The sequence below is a fragment of the Oncorhynchus nerka genome, linkage group LG10, assembly GCF_034236695.1.
Source record: "Oncorhynchus nerka isolate Pitt River linkage group LG10, Oner_Uvic_2.0, whole genome shotgun sequence".
NCBI classification, from domain to species: Eukaryota; Metazoa; Chordata; class Actinopteri; order Salmoniformes; family Salmonidae; genus Oncorhynchus; species Oncorhynchus nerka.
In genome coordinates this window covers 17,640,986-17,664,765 of record NC_088405.1, presented here as the reverse complement: position 1 = coordinate 17,664,765, position 23,780 = coordinate 17,640,986, and the positions used below count along the sequence as shown (strand labels likewise).

The 23,780-nt window shown below is 43.4% G+C and overlaps 1 protein-coding gene across 1 annotated transcript in view; it reads right to left on the bottom strand.

Annotated features, from left to right (window-relative positions):
• Window positions 1–23,780, bottom strand: part of LOC115134966 (disks large homolog 5-like) — a 102,301-nt gene that overhangs the window by 36,179 nt on the left and 42,342 nt on the right. Inside the window, exons 9-12 of the mRNA XM_029669100.2 lie at window positions 4,276–4,506; window positions 2,071–2,255; window positions 1,681–1,806; window positions 71–203 (exon numbers count right to left, since the gene is read on the bottom strand). Of these exons, the coding sequence (XP_029524960.1) occupies window positions 71–203; window positions 1,681–1,806; window positions 2,071–2,255; window positions 4,276–4,506 (675 nt within the window). The remainder of the gene's footprint in view (window positions 1–70; window positions 204–1,680; window positions 1,807–2,070; window positions 2,256–4,275; window positions 4,507–23,780) is intronic.

The window sequence follows — 23,780 nt, the reverse complement described above, 5'->3', positions numbered from 1 at the left end:
AATACATCCACGCATGGGCAAATAATAATTCAATTGAATCGATAAGAGTAGTTGATGTCTCTAGACTGACCCTGTCCTTCTCAAACTCCACCACCTCAGTCTCCCACTCCAGAGAGTCTGTGTCGATAGCCGAGTCATGGGAGCTGTGTGCCATCAGCTGACAGAACCTTGCCTCCTTGTCCAGCTGGCTCTCAATCTTCTCTCTGAACACAGTGACAAGACACAGGTCAGGAAGTGATATCACAAAGTATATGTGGATGGCTGGGGGTTGTTTCGAAGCATCTGGAAGTTGGAGAATTTAACATTTTTCAAACACCTGAAAAAGCTTTTTCCTGCAATCTAGATCTATAATCATTATGCTACCTAAAAAATATGTCACATTTTCCAAATATCTAAGCCTACCTCTTGATCGGTCTGAGTCCTCCTGACTGGTGGTTCTTTATTAAACAAACTACATTTGCTTCTCTGGTAAAATCTAGGTAACACATTCAAAAGAAAGTGAGACTTACTCAGCAAATTTAGTTATTGCTCGTTTTTCTAAAGTCTACCAACCTTGCCAGGTTAGGTGGCTAGTAGCACTACAAAAAAAAAATCAGGACAAGTCTGAGGGGGCAAGTACCCCTGTGCCTCCTATGGGCATGACGCCTCTGCACACAAGTCATGAAGTGACATCCCAGAGCTGGCTAACATTAGCCACTAGCCATGCAAAATGAGTGTTGGCAGTGGTGAGCTACAATCCTGCAATCACGAGGTGTGATGTAAACAACCAATCAGATTACCTACATGATCTCTGTGTAGTAGGCTACCAGAGTTTTTCAACCTTTGCTTAGTATTAGCACGCTAAAGTAGCTAGCTGACTGTACTGTTGTGATAATTTCTATCTGCTTGGAGCCTTCCTCCCAATCCCTCTGAAGGGTATCGCTCCTTGGCCCTTTTTGGTAGCCAACTCAGCCGTCAATCGGTAAGTCTCTGCTCTCTCTTTTTGTGTGTGTTCTGTATGTTCCTGCCTGTGCTAGACTAGTTGGTGTTGTACTCTGGCCTACTACTTAGCCATGTTGACCATGGTTGGTTGGCTAGCTAGCTAGCTAGCTAGCGTCTGCAGGCTGACGGGGCTAGCGTCTGCAGGCTGACGGGGCTAGCGTCTGCAGGCTAACGGGGCTAGCGTCTGCAGGCTAGCGTCTGCAGGAATTCTGATCGGAAAATAGAAAAGTGAGGTGTAACTTTGATGCGTATAATAACGCAAATCCATACATTCATTGTAGTTGCGTTTATGCTACCTACCATTTAAAGATGCTGCAAGTCCAGCAAGTCAAAAAAGTGGTAGCAAGATCATATTCTGCAGTGTGTAAAAGAAAGTTTGAAGGAGAAACTGGCCTACGGTGGCTGACTGTCACTAAGATACATTATGTCCTTATGAGGCAGGCCTAGAGGGGGTCGTTGACTTGAAAGTATAAATCTTAGTGTTTTCTTCTTCGTCACAAGGAAGGAGGTCGACCTCTCAAAGTCACAAGAAACAGAAAGAATTTAAAGTGGCAGTCACACACTGACCAGTAGAGGGAGATGTTCACATCAATACAGAGGGGATGAGAAAGTTGAAAGTGCTTGTGTGTGTGTGTGTGTGTGTGTGTGTGTGTGTGTGTGTGTGTGTGTGTGTGTGTGTATAAAGACTCAGGGACTCACTTGAATTCTTTCAGTTCCCGTGACGAGTCGTTCTTCTGCTTCCTCATGTCGTCAAGGTTACGCAGGGCATCGGCCAGATCGCTGACTGCCCGGTCCCTCTCCCTACGCAGGTTATCACACAGCGTCCTGGTGGGGCAGGATATGGCATCGTCAAGCATCAGCACAGTTCAGTCTGTTAATATTCCTTGCATCCCCTCTCCTTGCTGCCTTCTCAAAACGCATTGGGGAAGATCCGAGGTTCCCCATCTCTGACCATTTACTCCAATGCGTTTTCAGAAGGGGGCAAGGAGAGAAGATACAAGGAATCGAATAAAGACTAATTAAGAGCGAGTAAACCCCACCTTTTCTTTTCCCTCTCTCCATCCTCCCTTCTCTCTCCCCTGTACTCACCGTATGCTCTCTCTCTCTGCCACTATTTTGTCTCTCTCCTGGAAGGCCCAGTCACGTCGACACTTGGCCACCTCAGCCTCCTGCGTGGCCTCCTTCAGCTCCTGGGACATGGCTTCGTACTGCTTCCGCAACACCTCCATCTCCTTGTTGACACGCTCTATGTCCAGGGTGGCAGAGTCTTGTTTCTGTCATACACACACACACAGGAGACACGGACACACACACAGGAGACACGGACACACATGAGACGCGGACACAAGAGAAAAGCGGACATACAGGAGACGCACACACAGGAGACACAGACACACACACAGGAGACACACACACAGGAGACACGGACACACGCACACACACACACACACAGGAGACACGGACACACATGAGACGCGGACACAAGAGAAAAGCGGACATACAGGAGACGCACACACAGGAGACACAGACACACACACAGGAGACACACACACAGGAGACACGGACACACGCACACACACACACAGGAGACACGGACACACATGAGACGCGGACACAAGAGAAAAGCGGACACACAGGAGACGGACACACAGGAGACGCACACACAGGAGACGCGGACACACGCACACACACACAGGAGACACGGACACAAGAGAAAAGCGGACACACAGGAGACGCACACACAGGAGACGCGGACACGCGCACACACAGGAGACACAGACACAAGAGAAAAGAGGACACACAGGAGACACACTTAGTCAGTCACTTTCAGTACATGCAACTTCAACAGATCAAACCCAAATTTCCAGAAACTTTCCAAAGGTTCCCAGGTTTCTCAGTAATCCCAGTTGGAGAATTCCCACAATCAGAAGGAAATAACCAGAGAGGAAATCCTCCAACTGGTATTTCTAACACAATATTTTAAAGGTGAACTCAGCGATACGACGTAGATATAGAAAGTAAACAGCATAGTGGGTCAATTTAGAGGGTTGAAGCGAGGCTAAACTTCTCTGTCGTTTTGGTCTCCTGGCGTCCACGCTGTGACAGCGTGATGCGAACATGTGCACATGCGCAGAAACTGTGTGTGCCTGTGTGAGAGCGAAGTCTTGCATCTCGCTCATCTCAATTTCTCCAGTGCTGCTCGTGGCAATGTCATTTCGCTGAGTCGGCATCCCGACTTTTTAAAATGTATTTTACCTTTATTTAACTAGGCAAGTTTTGTGCCTTGCCAGCTCGGGGATTTGATCTTGCAACCTTTCGGTTACTAGTCCAACGCTCTAATCACTAGGCTACGCTGCCGCAATGTAAACCGTAGTAGGAGGGCCATCTAGTGGTCTGAACAGGGAAGTTTCAGCAGCAGCATTAATCTAGGGGACTAAATCTGTTTTAGGGTCATTCCACTAACATAATCCGAATGGTTGACAGTTTATGGGATACTCCAAGCTCCATCATGTGTCTGACCTGTGGATGGGAGCTGTCACTTCATCATGTGTCTGACCTGTGGATGGGAGCTGTCACTTCATGTGTCTGACCGGTGGATGGGAGCTGTCACTTCATGTGTCTGACCTGTGGATGGGAGCTGTCACTTCATCATGTGTCTAACCTGTGGATGGGAGCTGTCACTTCATCATGTGTCTAACCTGTGGTTGGGAGCTGTCACTTCATCATGTGTCTAACCTGTGGATGGGAGCTGTCACTTCATCATGTGTCTGACCTGTGGATGGGAGCTGTGACTTCATGTGTCTAACCTGTGGATGGGAGCTGTCACTTCATGTGTCTGACCTGTGGATGGGAGCTGTCACTTCATCATGTGTCTGACCTGTGGATGGGAGCTGTCACTTCATCATGTGTCTGACCTGTGGATGGGAGCTGTCACTTCATCATGTGTCTAACCTGTGGATGGGAGCTGTCACTTCATGTGTCTGACCTGTGGATGGGAGCTGTCACTTCATCATGTGTCTGACCTGTGGATGGGAGCTGTGACTTCATGTGTCTGACCTGTGGATGGGAGCTGTCACTTCACCATGTGTCTAACCTGTGGATGGGAGCTGTCACTTCATCATGTGTCTGACCTGTGGATGGGAGCTGTCACTTCATCATGTGTCTGACCTGTGGATGGGAGCTGTCACTTCATCATGTGTCTGACCTGTGGATGGGAGCTGTCACTTCATCATGTGTCTGACCTGTGGATGGGAGCTGTCACTTCATCATGTGTCTGACCTGTGTGTGTGTTACCTGTCTAGCCTGGTAGTATTCTCTCAGTAGCTGTTCTTTCTGTATGATAGCCTCTGTCCTCTCCTTGCGAGCCACGTCTCTCTCCTCCCGGACCGTCTCAATGTCTTTACAGGCCTGGCTCAACTCCTTCTGGGCCTCAGCCTTGTCCTTCACCTCGTGGCAGTACTTCTCCAACAGCTCGTTCCTCTCACAGATTGCTCTGTCCCGATCCACCAACGATGAGTTCAGCTCCTAAAAACAAACATTTCAATCAGATTTAACGCCATAACACAATCACAAAATCTCTTGGTTGATCCGGCAGCGACAAATGATGCTAATTGGCAGTGGTCTGAGAGCCTAGTAACCAACAAAGTGTTAAACAAATCAAAATCCTTAAAATAGCCACTGTAAGAATATGTTTAACGCACAACGCAGAGGACTAGAATTAACAATCAATGGAAACAGCGGTTTTTGGTAATAGGGCATCAATGGAAATAGTTGGTTTTCAGTTCAACATCTGTTAGTAATGTCAGTCCTTAACTCATAGCTACGCGTGGCACGTTCTCATTGGTCCAACCTGAAATAAGATACTTGTTATTTGGCCATTGGCCCCGTTTTATTGCAAGGAATTCTAATTGGTCAACCACAGGCTAGGGCTGGGTTATAAACTACATCCTGTCCTTTTGTTCTGTGGAGAAACACTGAGACCAGGTAAACATGTACACCCACCTCCCTTCATGATTTGCCCCACTTTGAATAAGAATAAACATATTTTCCTCCCCCTGATTTGTTTTGGGGTCTGTGTTCTTGAAGAATAACATCAACTGCTAAGATTTGGTGCCGTGACCCGAAATGAATTGGTCTAAACAACAACAAGAAAAACTCAACTGTGTGTTGATCCAGAAGAAAGGCAACCCACTTTGGGGAGTCAACTCTTAATCTCCTGATTGATGGTATAAGTGCTGGGTAAGTCAAGACCAATATAATTTTAAAAATATTTGTTTTAAATCTGGTTAAAATTAGTGTATACAATGAGTGATACGTATCTGTGATGTATAAGGTTCAAGTCCTTTGTTCTCTATTAAAAAAGTTAGTTAGTGTTGCATAGAAGTGAGCTGCTAGTTGAGTAGCAATTTTTACATGGGTTGTTAATGTAGCCTTCAAGCTTTTTGAAGTGAACATAAGTTATGGGTAGCCAGGCCCTACAGAAACGTGTTCCAGAAGAAGTTGTGTTCTAGAAGAGGTTTGAGTCCTTGAAAGGGGTTACACACACTTTGGGGTTAAATAAATACATTTCATTTTTATTTCACCTTTATTTAACCAGGTAGGCCAGTTGAGAACAAGTTCTCATTTACAACTGCGACTTGGCCAACAAAGCAAAGCAGTGCGACACAAACAACAGAGTTACACATGGGATAAACAAACATACAGTCAATAACACAATAGAAAATCTGTATATGGTGTGTGTGCAGATGAAGTAAGGAGGTAAGGCAATAAATAGGCCATAGGGTCAAAGTAATTACAATTTAGCAATTAACACTGGAGTGATAGATGTGCAGATGAGGATGTGCAAGTAGAAATACTATTGTGCAAAAGAGCAACAAAAAAAAACATATGGGGAAGAGGTAGGTAGTTGGATGAGCTATTTACAGATTGGTGGGTGGAGATGGGAGGGTAATCAGTGCTGATGGGGCACACCTGTGAAAGCTCAGCTGTGGCATAAAACCACTGGTTCCCCATTCAGCAAGAGATTCCTCTCCATGCATACCTTTGGTTGTTTCGTTGTGGCTTTGGCAGTTGACACCTAATTTACTGACCGTCATGCCTGATTACTGTGTTTACTTTATTTATGGGATAAATTCCTTTTGTTATTCCTTTACTGTGTGTGGTTTCCCATTGCTTGTTACAATCTTGAGCCAGGTAACAGGTGGGGGCTCATCTGTGACCTCTGGAGTTACTCCCTGGAATTGCTTTTGTTTAGTAGCATTTTCTAACTGGTTAATATGGTATTTCAAAGTAAAGTGCTTTGTGATTGTTTGGCTAACCCTTCTGTCTATGGGGTTGTGTTGTGGGCACTACTTTGATTGGAAGTTATATACTAAGGTACAAAGTATGTGACAATTGGATACTACCAGTTGCTACTTTATTTGGTTACACACCTGTGGTTGGTGTTGGTGTGGAAGTAGTGTTGGTTTGTGCTGCAGTTGAGAGAGGATCACAGTTTATCTCCATCCCCTGTTCCGGTTAGAGATCCTGCTTTGCTCATCGTTGGGACATCAGGTTAGTGTTTGTGATGTGTTAGCAGTGGACGGACCACCTGGACTGGTCTTCTCCCCTGGTAGGTTTAGTGACATTATGATATGTTGGACAGTGTTAGCTCTTTGTTACTTTTGTCTGGCGACCGTGGCTGGAGTAGTTGTCTCGGGAGCACATCCGTGGCTCAGAGGGGTAACCAGCTTGCTGGGAGCTTTTTCTGTGACAGCAGGCTAAAGTACATAAATACCCACGGCCAGTAACTGCATGAAGACTAGGGTTAAGATGGTAATAGGTCTTGAGGAAGCTCCATTAGTTTTTTTTTTCTCTTGTGTGGTTGACACCGGTGCTTCTATTTTCGTGTACCCAATTGGGCGAGAGCAGGTTGTTGTTTGTCCATAGTTTGTTGACTGTTAGACTATGGCTAACATTGACGAATTCTTCAAGTCCCGAGGGAGGAGCTTCTGGATTGCTATACCAAAGACCAATTGTTATGAATTGAGATTGACGATGAATGTCTGAAAGAGATGTTCAAGTCCATTCCCCTAATCCGGTCTTATCTTCTGAAAAGCAAAAGGAACGGTTGTTGCTACAACTAGATCATGATAGGCTGAAACAGCAACAAGCCTTGGAAAAGGTGTTGGAGGTAAAAAGGCTTAAACAAGAACCTGCGTGTGCGAAACTGACACTGCAACAAGTCTGTTTTGATTTGGTCAGAGATGGTAAACTCTCTGGCATGTCTCTTAATGACAGTTACGGTGATATCTCCGGAGGTCGTGCTCAACTTTCCTTCAACTTGGCTGGAAACTTGAGGCTCCTGCCGAAATTCAGTGAAAAGGAACCCAATATTTTTTTCCCACTGTTTGAAAGGGTAGCAGATTTTAGGAATTGGCCTCCGACCGTACGTTGATGTTGCAATGTGTGCTAACTGGGGAAGCACGAGGCCTACTCGGCTCTTTACTTTGCTGACAGCCAAAACTATGGCAAAGTTAAAGATGCTGTGTTGCACACCTATGAGTTAGTTCCTGAAGCGTATCACCAGTGGTTTAGAACCTGGAAAAAAGCTGACAGACCTATGTTGAGTTCGCACGGAATTTGCACACCCAGTTTAACCAATGGTGCACTTCATTGGATGTTACAACCTACGAGCAGTTGTGCAGTTTAGTTGTGCTGGAGCAGTTAAAATATTCTGACTGCCTTGCCACACACATAAATGAGCATACGGTGCAGACCGCCACGGAGGCTGCCGTTTTGGCTGATGAATATGTGCTGACGCATAAAGGTCACTTCGGGGAACCCCTTCTTTGCAGTGATGGTCCCAGGGAGAGTTTTGGGACAATTCTTTACTACTGGGCCTAATCTTGTCTTAAGGGTTGAATGTGGTTCCCATGTGAAAAACCGGCTATTTCTGCCGTGGTAAAGGTCCTTGAAAAAATTACTGCCCTGTCCTTAGAGTTAAAGCTAGGCCTTCTGGGGTTAATGCGCCCGTTCGGCCTACCACATTGCGGCACCTGCTTTTAAGTTAAGGGATTCAATTGTTTCACCTCAAGACCAGTAAAAAAAAAAAACGTTGGGTAGGGTTGACAGTGCATCCATCTATTCACTCTTCATTACGGAGGGTTACGTATCCTTGATGGACAACCAAGGATGGTCCCAGTTAACGTCCTGCAAGACACCGGTGCTTCAGAGTCTAATTCTTCAGTCAGTGCTCCCTTTCTCTCCAGAGACAGATACAGGGGAGTGTCTTGATCCGAGGGATAGGTTTGCATATCGTCTGTCCCTTTACACAAACCTGTGCTCTCCACAGATCTGGTACAAGGTGAGGTCATCATAGGAGTGTGTCCCTCATTGCCTGTCGAAGGAGTGGCAGTGATTCTAGGAAATTACCTTGCAGGTGGGCGGGTCTGGTGAGAAAAATAACCACCTCCCGTGGTTTTCATGCCTTCTGGCCATCTCAGAGAGGTGCTAGATGAAAGTGCTGAGTTTCCCCAAAGTGTTTACTGCTTGTGCCATGACTCGTGCAATGAACCACGCTGATTCCGTGTCAGAGTCTGGTGTAGGGACCAGCGAGGTGGCAGACTATTCTGTAACTTGTGGACCAGACCTTCCTTTCTGTTTCCCGTAGTGACCTGGTAGCAGAACAGCGGGCTGACCCTACTCTGAAATTATTGTTTGAGCAGGTCCTCCCGGCTGATGATGTTCCAAGTGTAGTACAGCGATACTACTTACAGGATCAAATTGTTGGTGAGGAAATGGCTGCCTCATGTTTACCATTTTTTGGGTGACCCTGTCATTCAAAATTGTGGTACCATATACCTTCCGTGATTTGGTTTTGCAAACCTCATTGGGATATTGCTGGTCATTTGGGTGTTCGGAAGACCTATGAGCGTATTGTGTGTGATTTCTTTTGGCCTTGTCTGAAAAGAGACGTCTCAGCATTTATCAAACTTTGCCAGTTGACTGGGAAGCCTAACCAGACGTTAAAGCCAGAACCTTTGTACCCAATACCAGTAGTAAGCCAACCCTTTGAGCATTTAACTATTGATTGTGTTGGCCCATTGCCTTGTTCCAAAGCCGGTTATATTTACCAGCTTACGGTGATGTGCCCAGTGACCCCTTATCCCGCTGCTTATCCTCGCCATACCATAACAACCAAGTCTATTGTTAAGGCATTGATTCTGTTTCTTTCTGTTTTCAGAATATCCCAAATTATTGAAAGTGATCAAGGTTCCAATTTCACGTTTGCACAGGTGTTAACTTGTTAAGCCAACTTCGCATCAGACAATCTTGCGACCGCATATCATGCACAGAGTCAGGGAGCCCTGGAGCGGTTCCATCAGACCTTGAAGTTGTTGTTGCATGCTTACTACACTGAGTTGTACCGAGACTGGGAGGAGGGGTTGCCTTGGTTGATGCTTGCAGCTAGAAGTTTTACAGGAAAGCACAGGGTTTAGCCTTGACGACCTAGTCGCTTAGCCCAGATGGTGTCCTAGAAGGATGGTTAACTTCTCTTGGGTAGGGGCAGCATTTGGAATTTTGGATGAAAAGCATGCCCAAATTAAACTGCCTGCTACTCTGGTCCAGAAGATATGATGGGCATATGACTGGTAGATTTGGATAGAAAACACTCAAAAGTTTCCAAAACTGTTAAAATAGTGTATGAGTATAACAGAACTGATTTGGCAGGCAATCTGAGAAAATTCAGGAAGTCGTTTTTTTGTGTGTTGGTTTTGTAGTTTTCTATTCAATGCCATTACAGTATCCATTGATTTAGGACTCAAATTGCAGTTCCTATGCCTTCCACTAGATGTCAAGTCTTTAGAAATTGTTTCAGGCTTGTATTCTGATAAATGAGGGAGTAAGACCAGTCTGAATGAGTGGACCCTGACGTGTCAGAGCTTTTTCATGCGCAATCCCGAGAGAGTGCCTTTGTTTACCTTTTATATTGACAACGTTATTGTCCGGTTGAAATACTAAAGTTTTAGGCTAAAAACAACCTGAGGATTAAATATAAACAACCTGAGGATTGAATATAAACATCGTTTGACATGTTTCCATGAACTTCAGATACAATTTGGATATAAAGAGACTTTATCGAACAAAAAACATTCATTGAGTAAATTAATGTCTTCTGAGTACCACCATATGAAGATCATCAAAGTTAAGGGATTAATTTTTATCTCTTTCTGACTTGTGTAACTCTTCTACTTGGCTGGTTACTGTTTGTAATGGTTTGTCTGCTGGGCTACGTTCTCAAATAATTGTAAGGTTTGCCTTCGCCGTAAGGCATTTTTTTAAATCCGACACAGTGGTTGGCTTCACAAGAAGTTCATCTTTAAACGTGTAAAATATGTTTTGTTTTCTGAATTTTTATAATGACTTTCTGTATTTGAATTCGGCGCTCTGCAATCTCACTGGATGTTGGCCAGGTGGGAAGCTAACATACCCGAGAGAGGTTAAAGAATTCAGAGTCTCTGGGTAGATTGGATACTCTGCTGGGACACTTGCCTGCTCCTTGTCGTGCCGAGCTCTGAATTTGGTCATGAGTTTCACTACTTTAATTACAGTTATGCCTTCTCGTAGCCATTTGGTAAATCATGATATTGACTTTGATGCCACACTTATCCGGCAATGGTTTTACCGTGTGTCGTTAGAGAAACAAACATTTAAACTCAGATTCAGTATATGCTTATATGCTTAATGAAATATTAAGGGGTGGACAATGTTTTTGGCTGATGCATTGTCCCGTGTGCCTTCTTCTTAGCCGTCCTGTTTAATACGGTGTTGTCTGTTCTCCGACAATTTGGTCTCTCTCGGTCTCCCTCCTCCTTTTCTTAATTTGCATCCAGGTGCCATGGTTGCTGGAGGTGTGAGTTGAGTTAAGTGGTGGACCTAGGTGGTTGGCTGTCCAGGGAGTATAGTATATTTTTGTTTGCTTGTGTTTATTAAAACATTTTTGTATTTGTTTCAGGGACCTAGGAGGTGCCTGTTTTTATGGGTGGGGTGTGATCGCCCCTCTCTGCTCTGTCCAATGGGTTTTGCTACGCTTACTTCCTGCAGAAGATTGGTGGGCAGAGCTGGGAGCATACCTTTGTAGTTGACACCTAATTTACTGACCGTCATGTATCATTGTTGCGAGTGTTTTACCTTATTTATGAAATAAATTCATTTTGTTAGTTCATTACTCAGTGTGTGGTTTCTTATAATCTTGAGCCAGGTTTTAACAAGTCAAATGAAGAACCATTTCAAAGTAGAAGTGTAGGTGAGAGAAATATTCTGTCATTGTTGACAAAGATGGAATCTGTCTGATATACAAAAAGCTTGGGGAAAAATAATGTCTCATTCGTTGACAAAGACTGGTCCAACTGTTTTGGCAGAAGAAAGAAAACGGGTTGAGAAATAGAGAGAGACAGAGATTGTAACGTTCATTGTTTCACGGAAACATGGCTCACTCGTGACACGTCAGAGTCGGTACAACCACCTGGCTTCTTCACGCATCGCGCCGACAGAAACAAACATCTCTCTGGTAAGAAGAAGGCCGGGGGTGTATGCCTTATGATTAACGAGACGTGGTGTGATCATAACATACAGGAACTCAAGTCCTTTTGTTCACCTGACCTAGAATTCCTTAAAATCAAATGTCGACCGCATTCTCTACCAAGAGAATTCTCGATCATAATCAGTTGTGTATATCCCGCCCCAATCAGACATTGACGACCCTGAAATTAATTTGACTATGTAAACTGGAAACCACATATCCTGAGGCTGCATTTATTGTAGCTGGGGATTTTAACCTGTTGAGTGTAGGGGGCAGTATTTCGATTTTTGGATAAATTTGGGTACGTTTTTCAACTGTCTATTTCTCAGGCCCAGAATATGCATATAATTGTCAGATTAGGATAGAAAACACTAAAGTTTCCCAAACTGTCAAAATATTGTCTGATATGTCCGATATTGCGGAGGAAAATCTGAGGTAAATTCAACCAGGAAGTGGCCTCCTATTTTGAAAGCGCCATGTTCCATTGAATGCCTTCCCTCCATTTAAAGAGATATCAACCAGATTCCTTTTCCTACGGCTTCCCCATGTTGTGAAGTCTTTAGACAGTTTCAGGCTTTTATTTTGAAAAATGAGCGAGAAAGATCACATCGCATCAGTGTATAGCTGGGTGTCCCCAGAATTTTGCTTGCACAACAGTTTGGAGCAGCCATTGTCTCTCTCTCTCCTATTGACGGGAGCTAAAGTCCCGGTTGATATATTATCAATTATATATTGAAAAGACAACCTGAAAACGTTTGTCTGCGATGTCGTGACCGCCTGTGCATTTCTGAACATAACGCGCCAACCAAATGGAGGTATTTTGGATATAAAAATTATCTTTATGGAACAAAAGGAACATTGTGTAACTGGGAGTTTCGTGAGTGCAAACATCTGAAGATCATCACAAAGGTAAGCGATTTAATTTATTGCTGTTCTGACTTTTCTGACTTTCGTGACAGATCTACTTGGCGTCTAGCTGTTTAATATTTCGTCTACTGAGAGAGATGTTCTTACAAACGCTTGGATAGCTTTCGCCGAAATTTCATGTGATTTCATGAAAATATTTTTTGTAATTTAATTTTAGTTTGGCGCGCTGCAATCCAGCCAATGTTGACGTAAATGATCCCGCTAATGGGATGGGTGCATCAAGAAGTTACCTTTTTATGGCTGGGGGGCAGTATTGAGTAGCTTGGATGAATAAGGTGCCTAAAGTTAACGGCCTGCTCCTCAGTCTCAAATATATGCATATTATTATTAGTATTGGATAGAAAACTCTGAAGTTTCTAAAACTGTTTGAATGATGTCTGAGTATAACAGAACTCATATTGGCAGGCAAAATCCTGCCAAAGTTACTTCTCATCAGAATGTTTATTTTTGTATAATACTGTGGTGAATTGGTAAATACAGGAAATTTCCACGACAGAAGTCAGAAATCTGAGCTTGTATGTATTGAGTCCCCAATGAAATCCCCTTGATATGAATGTTGCACTGCCTAGGGGTTCCACTAGATGTCAACCATCAATAGAAATTATAATGAGACTTCTATGATGTTGTGGGAGTGAATGATAGCAGAATCAGTCAGGTGTCTGGCAGTCAGCCATTTTCTGACCATGTTTATTCCTCGTGGTAGTCACTTGCGTTCCATTGCTCACGAAGACAAGGAGTACTCCGGTTGGAACTTTATTGAAGCTATGTTAACATCCTAATGATTGATTCTGTACTTAGTTTCAAATGTTTCTTCGACCGGTAATATCACTTTTTGAAGTTTTTGTCCGTAACACTGACCAGAATTATCGTTTGGATATATATACCAAACGCGCTAACAAAAGATGGTATTTGGACATAAATAACGGACATTTTCAAATAAAACACATTTATTGTGGACCTGGGATTCCTGGAGTGCTTTCTGATGTAGATGTCTGAAGGGTCTTGGATCATAAAAGGTAAGGGAATATTTATTATTTTTCCGTAAAGTAAAAAAAAAAATCTGACACAGCGGTTGCATTAAGGAGAGGTATATCTATAATTCCATGTGTATAACTTGTATTATCATCTACAGTTTCTGTTGAATGATGTGGCTATGCAAAATCACTGGATGTTTTTGGAACTAGTGAATCTAATACGCCAATGTAAACTCAGATTTGATATAAACTTTATCAAACAAAACATGCATGTATTGTGTAACATGAAGCCTATGAGTGTCATCTGAAGATTATGAAAGGTTAGTGGATTCATTTTATCTCTGTGCTTTCTCTCTCTCTCTCTCTCTCTCTCTTTGGCTGGTAAAATTGGCTGTGTATTTTATTGAGTTGTTAACCTAACATTTGGGGTGCTTTCCCCGTAAATCATATTTGAAATCGGACACTGTGGTGGGATTAACAAGACTACCTTAACCTCATAGTCCGCCCCATCCCGCATGCGGTATCGTTACTACAGCCTCAAGCTCATTACCATAACGCAACGTTAGCGATTTCTAAAAATCGCAAATGAAATGAAATAAATATGCCTGCTCTCAAGCTTATCCTTTTCTTAACAATCCTGTCGTCTCAGATTTTCAAAATATGCTTTAGAACCAGAGAAAATCAATAATTTGTGTAAGAGTGGTGATAGCTAGCTTAGCATTTAGCGTTAGCATTTAGCACGCAACATATTCACAAAAACCAGCCAAGGAATCAAATAAAATAATTTACCTTTGAAGAACTTCAGATGTTTCAATGAGGAGACTCTCAGTTACATAGCAGATGTCCAGTTTTTCCTGAAAGATTCTTGTAGGACACATCGTTCCCTTTTGTTACTATGCATTTGGCTACCGAAACTAACCGAAAATTCAGTCACCTACACGTCGAACTTTTTTCCGAATTAACTCCATAATATCGACTGAAACATGGAAAACGTTGTTTGAATCAATCCTGAAGGTGTTTTGTCATATATCTCTTCATTGAAATGCCGTTGCTGGAAGCCTGCATTCTTCTGTGATTCGGATGGAAAAATACTGGGAGCAGACTTTTGCGCACCAAATGCCACGCAGACACCAAGCGGGACACTTGGCAATTGTAGTCTCTTATGGTCAATCTTCCAATGATATGCCTACAAATACGTCACAATGCTGCAGAGACCTTGGGGAAACAAGATAAAGTGTCCGTTGATTCCTGTCGCATTCACAGCCATATAAGGCGATCATGGAAAACGTAGCCTCAAAAATCCTGTTCATTTCCTGGTCGGTCATACATCTTGGTTTTGCCCGAAGCATTTGTTCTAAGGGACTCAGTGAAAATCTTTGCAGTTCTGGAAACGTAAGACTCTCTTTCCAAAACTATCAATTCCAAGCATATTCAAGCATCTTTTCGTGACAAAATATTGCGCTTAAAACGGGCACGTCTTTTTATCCAAAAATGAAATACTGCCCCTAGAGTACTAACAGGTTAAACGATATAAGATACAAGTATGTTTGAGGAATTTTAATTATGAGATGTTCTTTTGAATATGGCGCCCTGTTATCACTGGTTATATCGCTCCCGGTAACAGGATCTCAGCCATAAGAAGGAACCTGTTATGGTTGCAATCCCTGTACAGGGACCAACATCAGGGGAAATTTCAGAGTGACAGCTAAAAATACAACTTCGTAACATTAAACATTCTTGAAAATGCAAGTGTCTTACACCCTTCAAAAGATTAGAATCTTGGTATTCAAACAACGTTTTCCAATTTAAAATAGCTTTTACAGAGAACAAATCCCATGCTTTTGTTTGAGAAGAGCAATCAAGAACAGAAACATTTCCCGGCATGACAGTTTTTACACATTCACATCTGAAGGTAAAATTATGACTTACATTGATATCTTGCTCTTATTTCTCTTCCTGAGTGTCCCATTGATCAAATGAAGGGCCGTTTTCTTTGATAAAATCCATTTTTATAGCCCAAATCAAAACATTTTGTAAACTGTTTGTGCCGTGACTTCCGTCTATCAATTTTTTACGGAGCATTCGGCGTGATTCCCCCCTGTAAACAATCGTTTATCTAGTCATGGTGGGTTTCAGTGCATTCCTTTGGATGTTTGCAACACAGCCAAACGATAGTTTATCTAGTCATGGTGGGTTTCAGTGCATTCCTCTGGATGTTTGCAACACAGCCAAACGATAGTTTATCTAGTCTTGGTGGGTTTCAGTGCATTCCTCTGGATGTTTGCAACACAGCCAAACGATCGTTTATCTAGTCTTGGTGGGTTTCAGTGCATTCCTCTGGATGTTTGCAACACAGCCAAACGATAGTTTATCTAGTCTTGGTGGGTTTCAGTGCATTCCTCTGGATGTTTGCAACACAGCCAAATAACTTTTTTTGTGGGTAGTATTGACCGAAGTGAGCTGATTTGAAGACCACGATAAATTACTTCATTGATTGACTATATTTCTGCCCAATGACCACTGATCTTCTTGAAATCTAGCTGGGTAGATAGCCAATGAGCTGAGGTAAACGCCAGTATGTAATGGTTTGGGGTTGGACCACAATTCCTTGGTTTTAATCGCATGCGCAGGGAACTCCATTCTCGCCTTGACGATCAGAGGAGTTGCTGTAAGGCTTTTTACACGCAGCTGTTTTTTCGTAAAGTTGTAGTTTCAACGATTTCATGGCGAATAAATCATGTAAAGCGAAGTCAAACTCTAAAGTGAAAGTGAGACAGATTTTTTGTTTGAGGAATCTGGGAGTGTTATGATTCAAACGAACTGAGGAGCTGTTTCTGCAAGGACGGGTAAGTGCTAATGCCGTTTTATGAAATATAAAAATATATAATTTTTTTTGCAATGAAATGTTTAGTTTGTGTACACACCCACAACAATGGCCGGAGTTCAATGGAACACCTTAGTGACTGTTCCCTCTGCTCTATACAATCAATACATATCTGTTTATTTTATGTGATGATAAAAGGCTCATACAATACAAATATTTGTTTTGTTTTCTTTCAGTGATAGCGACTCCGACTGGGATTGATGCAGGAGTGTGGATAGGCTCATTTGAATAACCTATTTTAGGCCTTGATATAATTATGAAACTTGACTACATTAAACATTTCTGAAGGAAAGGTGACATGGCAAATTAGACAACTGCAGGGTTCTACAGTTCAGAACCATCATATTTGGACTATGAAAAAAAAATAACTGGAACGAATTGCAAAAATCGCTGAAGTTGGAGACTTATCTTCCTCACCAACTTCAAACATCTGCTATCTGAGCAGGTAACCGATCGCTGCAGCTGTACATAGTCTATTGGTAAATAGCCCACCCATTTTCATCTCCATACTGTTTTTATTTATTTACTTTTCTGCTCTTTTGCACACCAATATCTCTACCTGTACATGACCATCTGATCATTTATCACTCGTGTTAATCTGCAAAATTGTAATTATTCGCCTACCTCATGCCTTTTTGCACACAATGTATATAGACTCCCCCTTTTTTTATTTTTCTACTGTGTTATTGACTTGTTAATTGTTTACTCCATGTGTAACTCTGTGTTGTCTGTTCACACTGCTATGCTTTATCTTGGCCAGGTCGCAGTTGCAAATGAGAACTTGTTCTCAACTAGCCTACCTGGTTAAATAAAGGTGAAAAAATAAATAAAAAAGTGTGGAACGTTGGATATGGAACCAGAGTGCTTGACAGGTGTTGCCCCACCTTGCACAAAACAAAGGAAGCTATGGCCGCTCCTAACATCATACAATGTGGCACACCATGTTATCCAGCTACTCTGATGCTTCCTCCAGATACCACATTACTTGAACACGACTGTTGTGAGTTGGTTTTGGATCAGCTGCTTGATGGGTTTATTAAGAGTCAGCTGTTTCTTATACACATATGTTTAAAACATTGGAGGGGGGTGTGAGGAAGGCAGGCTGGGCAGTTACTACAACGGACAATGTGATAGTGACAGGCATGTTATCTGCAGGAACATCAGCACAGGTGGCGGAATTGGTGGCTTTGACAGAAGCACGTAAACAGGCTGAAGGAAAAACTGCTAATATCTACAGACTCAAGGTATGATTTTGAAAAAATATGGAAAAGGGAGTCATATCACTGGGAGCTCCTGTGAAGAATGGACATTCTCACCTATACTGAATACTTTCCAGTTACCTGGAAAAGTTGCAATTTTGAAAATGAAAGCACATGGGAAAAATCTTTACAGACAAGAGGAATGGTAATGATTTGGCTGACAGAGCTGCCAAGGCGGCTGCCAAAAGAACACCTCTCACCTAAACTGATTAGGAGATACATTGCAAAGCAGTGCACCAAAATATGAAGGTTGGGAATGGATGGCTGCAGGATGCAAACTCAATCAAGGTGTGTGGAAACACAACCTGACCCTACTTGGTGACACAGATCCACTCTTTGGGACACTTTGGTGTGGACAAGAGTTTATCGTTTAGTGGGCAAATGGTGGAATCCTGGTGTGCGGAAAGAGGCTGAGGCTGTTGTGACGAATTGCAACATTTGTATGGAAAACACCAAAGGACGAGTGAAAGTACAGACACGACGAGCGCCTGCCCCACCAAGACCCTTCAGACATCTGGCTTGATTACATCACGCTGCCCAACTGTATAGGACACAAAGATGTGCTGGTCATTGTTGATCGTTTTTCACGATGGGTTGAAGCCTTCCCTACTAAGAAAGGAACTGCACAACAAATTTTGATTTGAGAAATCATAGAAAGACAAGTAAAAGAGGAGTGGGGAATAACTCCCGAGGGGGGACATGATGTCATGCCAGGACAGTGGTTGATGGTAAAAAGATAAGACATCAGGGCCAAAATGGGAAGGTCTTTATCAAGTTTTGCTCATAATGAGGTCTTCAGTTAAAGTCCAAGGAAAATGGATACATGTTGTCCATTTTGATGACAAAGCGGAGCCTGGAGAATAAAGAACTGATTGATTGGCAATCGGGGGCCAATCTCTGTTGAAGAAGCCTAGTAAGATGATCAGAACCTGATAAGCTTCTATGCTGTATACCACAGTCATCATATTAGGGATATCTAGGTGAAATGTCCAACTTCTTCCTGAAAATCAGGACATGCTTACTTAGGGAAATGTATATGAAACCAGGACATGTTACTTTCACATTTGTTTCCTTTGTTACAGGTTATGAGAATCTACAGTCTGAAGCAATATCCCTTGATCCAGGACTGTACTTGAAATGATACAAGATCACCTGTGCTCATTAGAGAAGACCTTATCAACCAGTGGAACAGAAGAAGAATTCCTCACTACGTGCAGACTGCCAGAACATAAGTTCTAATATCAGTGTGGAAGAGCAGGTCACTTTTAAAGGACTTGGTGAATAATTACCTTGTCTACAAGACAATAATATTAAATTGTTCTATTGGCAATTCTTTATTTTATGTTTCCTCCTAGTACCGGATGTGGTAGGAATCGTAAGGGACATCATTACACATGTTAATACTTATAGAAAATAACTTTTATTGTAACAGCAAGTACAATATGCCCTTTGTGTTTTATAGAAATGCAAGGTGTAATGTGAATTATTTTGTTACTGCTAATGTTTTTGATACGGTCTATTTGTTAATGTGTTTTGTTTTCTAAAGACTTTTTTTTATGGTCTAGGGCAGTGGTCACCAAACTACGGCCCGCGGGCCGGATACGGCCCGTCAGCACATTTGGCCTGGCCCTCTGAACAATACCAGAGACGCTATTGAATTTTTTTCCTATTTGGCCTCCAGAAAAAAAATCCTAGGCCCGGCCCTGTCAAAGAGAGAACGGAATAATGGCGAAAAGGTTAGGTAAGAGAAAAATTGATTCAGAATGCAGGGTATTTAACCTGCAGTGGACAAACAATTTTTTTTTGTTCAATGCAAAGAAAAGGCTGTTTGTCTCATCTGTCAAGAGACGGTGGCGGTATTCAAAGAATACAATCTTCGCCGACACTATGAATCCCGTCACAAAGACAAGTACGATAGCTTGCAAGGCCAAATACGAGCAGACAAACTCTCAAAGCTAAAAAGTGGACTACTATCTCAGCAGAATACATTTGTACGCCAAGCTCAGCTGAACCAGGCATCCGTTCGGGCCAGCTTTCGGGTTGCTAAACTGATAGCAAGAAGCGGTAAGCCTTTCACTGACGGAGAGTTTGTTAAGAAATGTATGGATGCTGTCGCGGAGGAGGTGTGTCCCGAGAAGAAAGATGCATTTAATGCCGTAAGTCTGTCGGCGAGTACAATCACCAGACGCGTTGAAGAAATCGGGAGTAATGTATATGCCCAGCTGCAGCAGAAGACGAAAGAATTTGACTTTTTTTCATTAGCACTGGATGAGAGCACGGACGTGCAAGACACAGCGCAACTGCTCATTTTTATTCGTGGAGTTAGCGCAAACTTTGAGATATGCGAGGAGCTGACAGCCCTCCAAAGTCTCAAAGGGACTACAACGGGAGAGGATATTTTTGACAAAGTGTGCCAAACCATGGAGAAGTTGGACCTGGACTGGTCATTTACATTTACATTTAAGTCATTTAGCAGACGCTCTTATCCAGAGCGACTTACAAATTGGTGCGTTCACCTTATGACATCCAGTGGAACAGCCACTTTACAATAGTGCATCTAAATCTTTTAAGGGGGGTGAGAAGGATTACTTTATCCTATCCTAGGTATTCCTGAAAGAGGTGGGGTTTCAGGTGTCTCCGGAAGGTGGTGATTGACTCCGCTGTCCTGGCGTCGTGAGGGAGTTTGTTCCACCATTGGGGGGCCAGAGCAGCGAACAGTTTTGACTGGGCTGCGCGGGAACTGTACTTCCTCAGTGGTAGGGAGGCGAGCAGGCCAGAGGTGGATGAACGCAGTGCCCTTGTTTGGGTGTAGGGCCTGATCAGAGCCTGGAGGTACTGAGGTGCCGTTCCCCTCACAGCTCCGTAGGCAAGCACCATGGTCTTGTAGCGGATGCGAGCTTCAACTGGAAGCCAGTGGAGAGAGCGGAGGAGCGGGGTGACGTGAGAGAACTTGGGAAGGTTGAACACCAGACGGGCTGCGGCGTTCTGGATGAGTTGTAGGGGTTTAATGGCACAGGCAGGGAGCCCAGCCAACAGCGAGTTGCAGTAATCCAGACGGGAGATGACAAGTGCCTTGATTAGGACCTGCGCTGCTTCCTGTGTGAGGCAGGGTCGTACTCTGCGGATGTTGTAGAGCATGAACCTACAAGAACGGGCCACCGCCTTGATGTTAGTTGAGAACGACAGGGTGTTGTCCAGGATCACGCCAAGGTTCTTAGCGCTCTGGGAGGAGGACACAATGGAGTTGTCAACCGTGATGGCGAGATCATGGAACGGGCAGTCCTTCCCGGGAGGAAGAGCAGCTCCGTCTTGCCGAGGTTCAGCTTGAGGTGGTGATCCGTCATCCACACTGATATGTCTGCCAGACATGCAGAGATGCGATTCGCCACCTGGTCATCAGAAGGGGAAAGGAGAAGATTAATTGTGTGTCGTCTGCATAGCAATGATAGGAGAGACCATGTGAGGTTATGACAGAGCCAAGTGACTTGGTGTATAGCGAGAATAGGAGAGGGCCTAGAACAGAGCCCTGGGGGACGCCAGTGGTGAGAGCGCGTGGTGAGGAGACAGATTCTCGCCACGCCACCTGGTAGGAGCGACCTGTCAGGTAGGACGCAATCCAAGCGTGGGCCGCGCCGGAGATGCCCAACTCGGAGAGGGTAGAGAGGAGGATCTGATGGTTCACAGTATCGAAGGCAGCCGATAGGTCTAGAAGGATGAGAGCAGAGGAGAGAGAGTTAGCTTTAGCAGTGCGGAGGGCCTCCGTGATACAGAGAAGAGCAGTCTCAGTTGAATGACTAGTCTTGAAACCTGACTGATTTGGATCAAGAAGGTCATTCTGAGAGAGATAGCGGGAGAGCTGGCCAAGGACGGCACGTTCAAGAGTTTTGGAGAGAAAAGAAAGAAGGGATACTGGTCTGTAGTTGATTCAAAGTTGGTCAAAGCTAGCTAGCATCACGACTGACGGGGCTCCTAGCATGGTGGGCGAAACTCGCGGTCTAATAGGACGCATGAACCGGGAGTTGGAAAAAAGGGGTCTCACCGCCCCGCTACGAGTCCACTGCCTAATTCACCAGCAAGCACTGTGCTGCAAAGTGTTGAAGTGGGATTCTGTAATGAAGGTTGTGGTGTCGTGCATAAACTTCATCAGAGCAAAGGGACTTAAACACAGGCAGTTCCAAGAATTCCTGTTTGAACTGGAGTCTACGCACGGAGATGTGCTGTACTACACAGAGGTCCGATGGCTGAGCCGGGGCAGAGTTTTGAGGCGTTTTTACGAGCTGCTACCCGAAATTAACGCATTTCTTCATTTAAAAGACAAAACGGTCCCAGAGCTGATCGACCCAGAATGGAAATGGCACCTCGCATTTTTAACAGACGTGACAGAAATAATTAACAGCCTTAACTTGCAGCTACAAGGCGAGGGGAAACTCATTTGCGACATGTATTCACACATAAAAGCATTTGAGGTGAAATTAGCGCTGCTTTTGGAACAAGTGAAAAAGCGCAACTTCGTCCATCTTCCTGCTACCCAAAACCTGTCGACAGAGAACCCAGCTGAAAAGTGCGTGGAAGCACTGGAAATGCTGAAGGCGGAGTTCGGTGTGCGATTCAGTGAACTACATGTTCATGCAAAAGAAATCAGTCTTTTTCAGAACCCCTTTGTTGCCGACATTGATGAAGCCCAGCCTTCATATCAGTTTGAGTTGGCTGAGTTACAGAACTGTGATGTTCTGAAAGACGCATTCAAGCCCAACAGTCTCATTGACTTCTATGCCGCCCTCCCAAACGACACATATCCAAACATCAAAAAACACGCAATGAAAATGTCCACAGTTTTTGTCAGCACGTATATCTGCGAGAAAACCTTTTCTCGCATGAAACTGCTGAAAACCCCGATGAGATCAAGATTGACAGATGAACATTTGCATCAGTGCTTGAGACTGGCTGTAACTAGAATGGAACCTGATATTCAACTTCTCACCAGCCAGATGCAGGCCCACAGTTCACACTGATGAACATACATAGGTAAGCTCACTTTTCTGACTTGAATGAGTCATTCTGAGCATAAACAAATATAATCATAATAAAATCTACTGGGATAAAATCCATCTTTACAACCATACTGGTAGTGAAATGTATTGTGCTGTGTAGGTGCTGTATCACTTAGTTCAGTTTCTCAACCTGCTTCTTTTGTGGTTTTCACAGGGAAGTTGATGAGAGAGAGCTGCAAACAGCGGTGTCTACAAGCCTACTGGAACCTACAAAAGGATTATAAGGAAGGAACACAAGAACTTTAAGAGACTGCTCATATGTGTCAGAGAGATTCTGCTCTGACAACTGAGCTGAACTTTTATCTGTTAAGATTGTGCATGGCACGACAGAAAGTTAATGTTCCATGGCTTTTTTTTCTATGAAGAACCCAGAGAGAGTTATTTAGTTATTATTTATTTCCTGTTTTTTCTGTGAAGAACTCAGAGAGGGTTATTTAGTTATTATTTATTTCATTAATAGTGTTATTATTTGTTTCCTGACTTTTTTTCTGTAAAGAACCTGGAAAGGGTTATTTGGTTATGTGGGGCTTTCTGGAAAACAATACATTTTTTAAGCTCCCCTACGATCGTCACACTTTTTCTGTTACAAACTGACACCGGCCCCCCATCAGAGAAGGGAAAAGTTATGTGGCCCTCACAGGAAAAAGTTTGGGGACCCCTGGTCTAGGGGGAGTAAAAATATGTTGAAGATAAATGCACAATGCAGAGGACGAGAGGACTAGAATCAATGGAAAGTGTTTTTTCTGTAGTTACGTGGGGCACGTTCTTATTGGTACAACCTGAAAAGGGATACTCGTTATTTGACCATTGGCCCAGTTTAGGGCTGAACTACAAAGTAGATCCTGTCCCTTTGTTTTGTGGAGAATCACTGAGGCCAGGGGAGCATGTACACATCTACCTCCACGCATGATTTCTCCTGTTTGAATAAGTATAAACCTCTTTTCCTCCATCTGATTTGCTTTGGGTCTGTTATTGAAGAATAACAACTTCTAGCACCACCTTTTGCCTTGACAGCTTTCCACACTCTTCCCATTCTCTCAACCAGCTTCATGAGGTAGTCACCTGGAATGCATTTCAATTAACAGGTGTGCCTGTTAAAGTGAATGTGGAATTTCTTTCCTTAATGCGTTTGAGCCAATC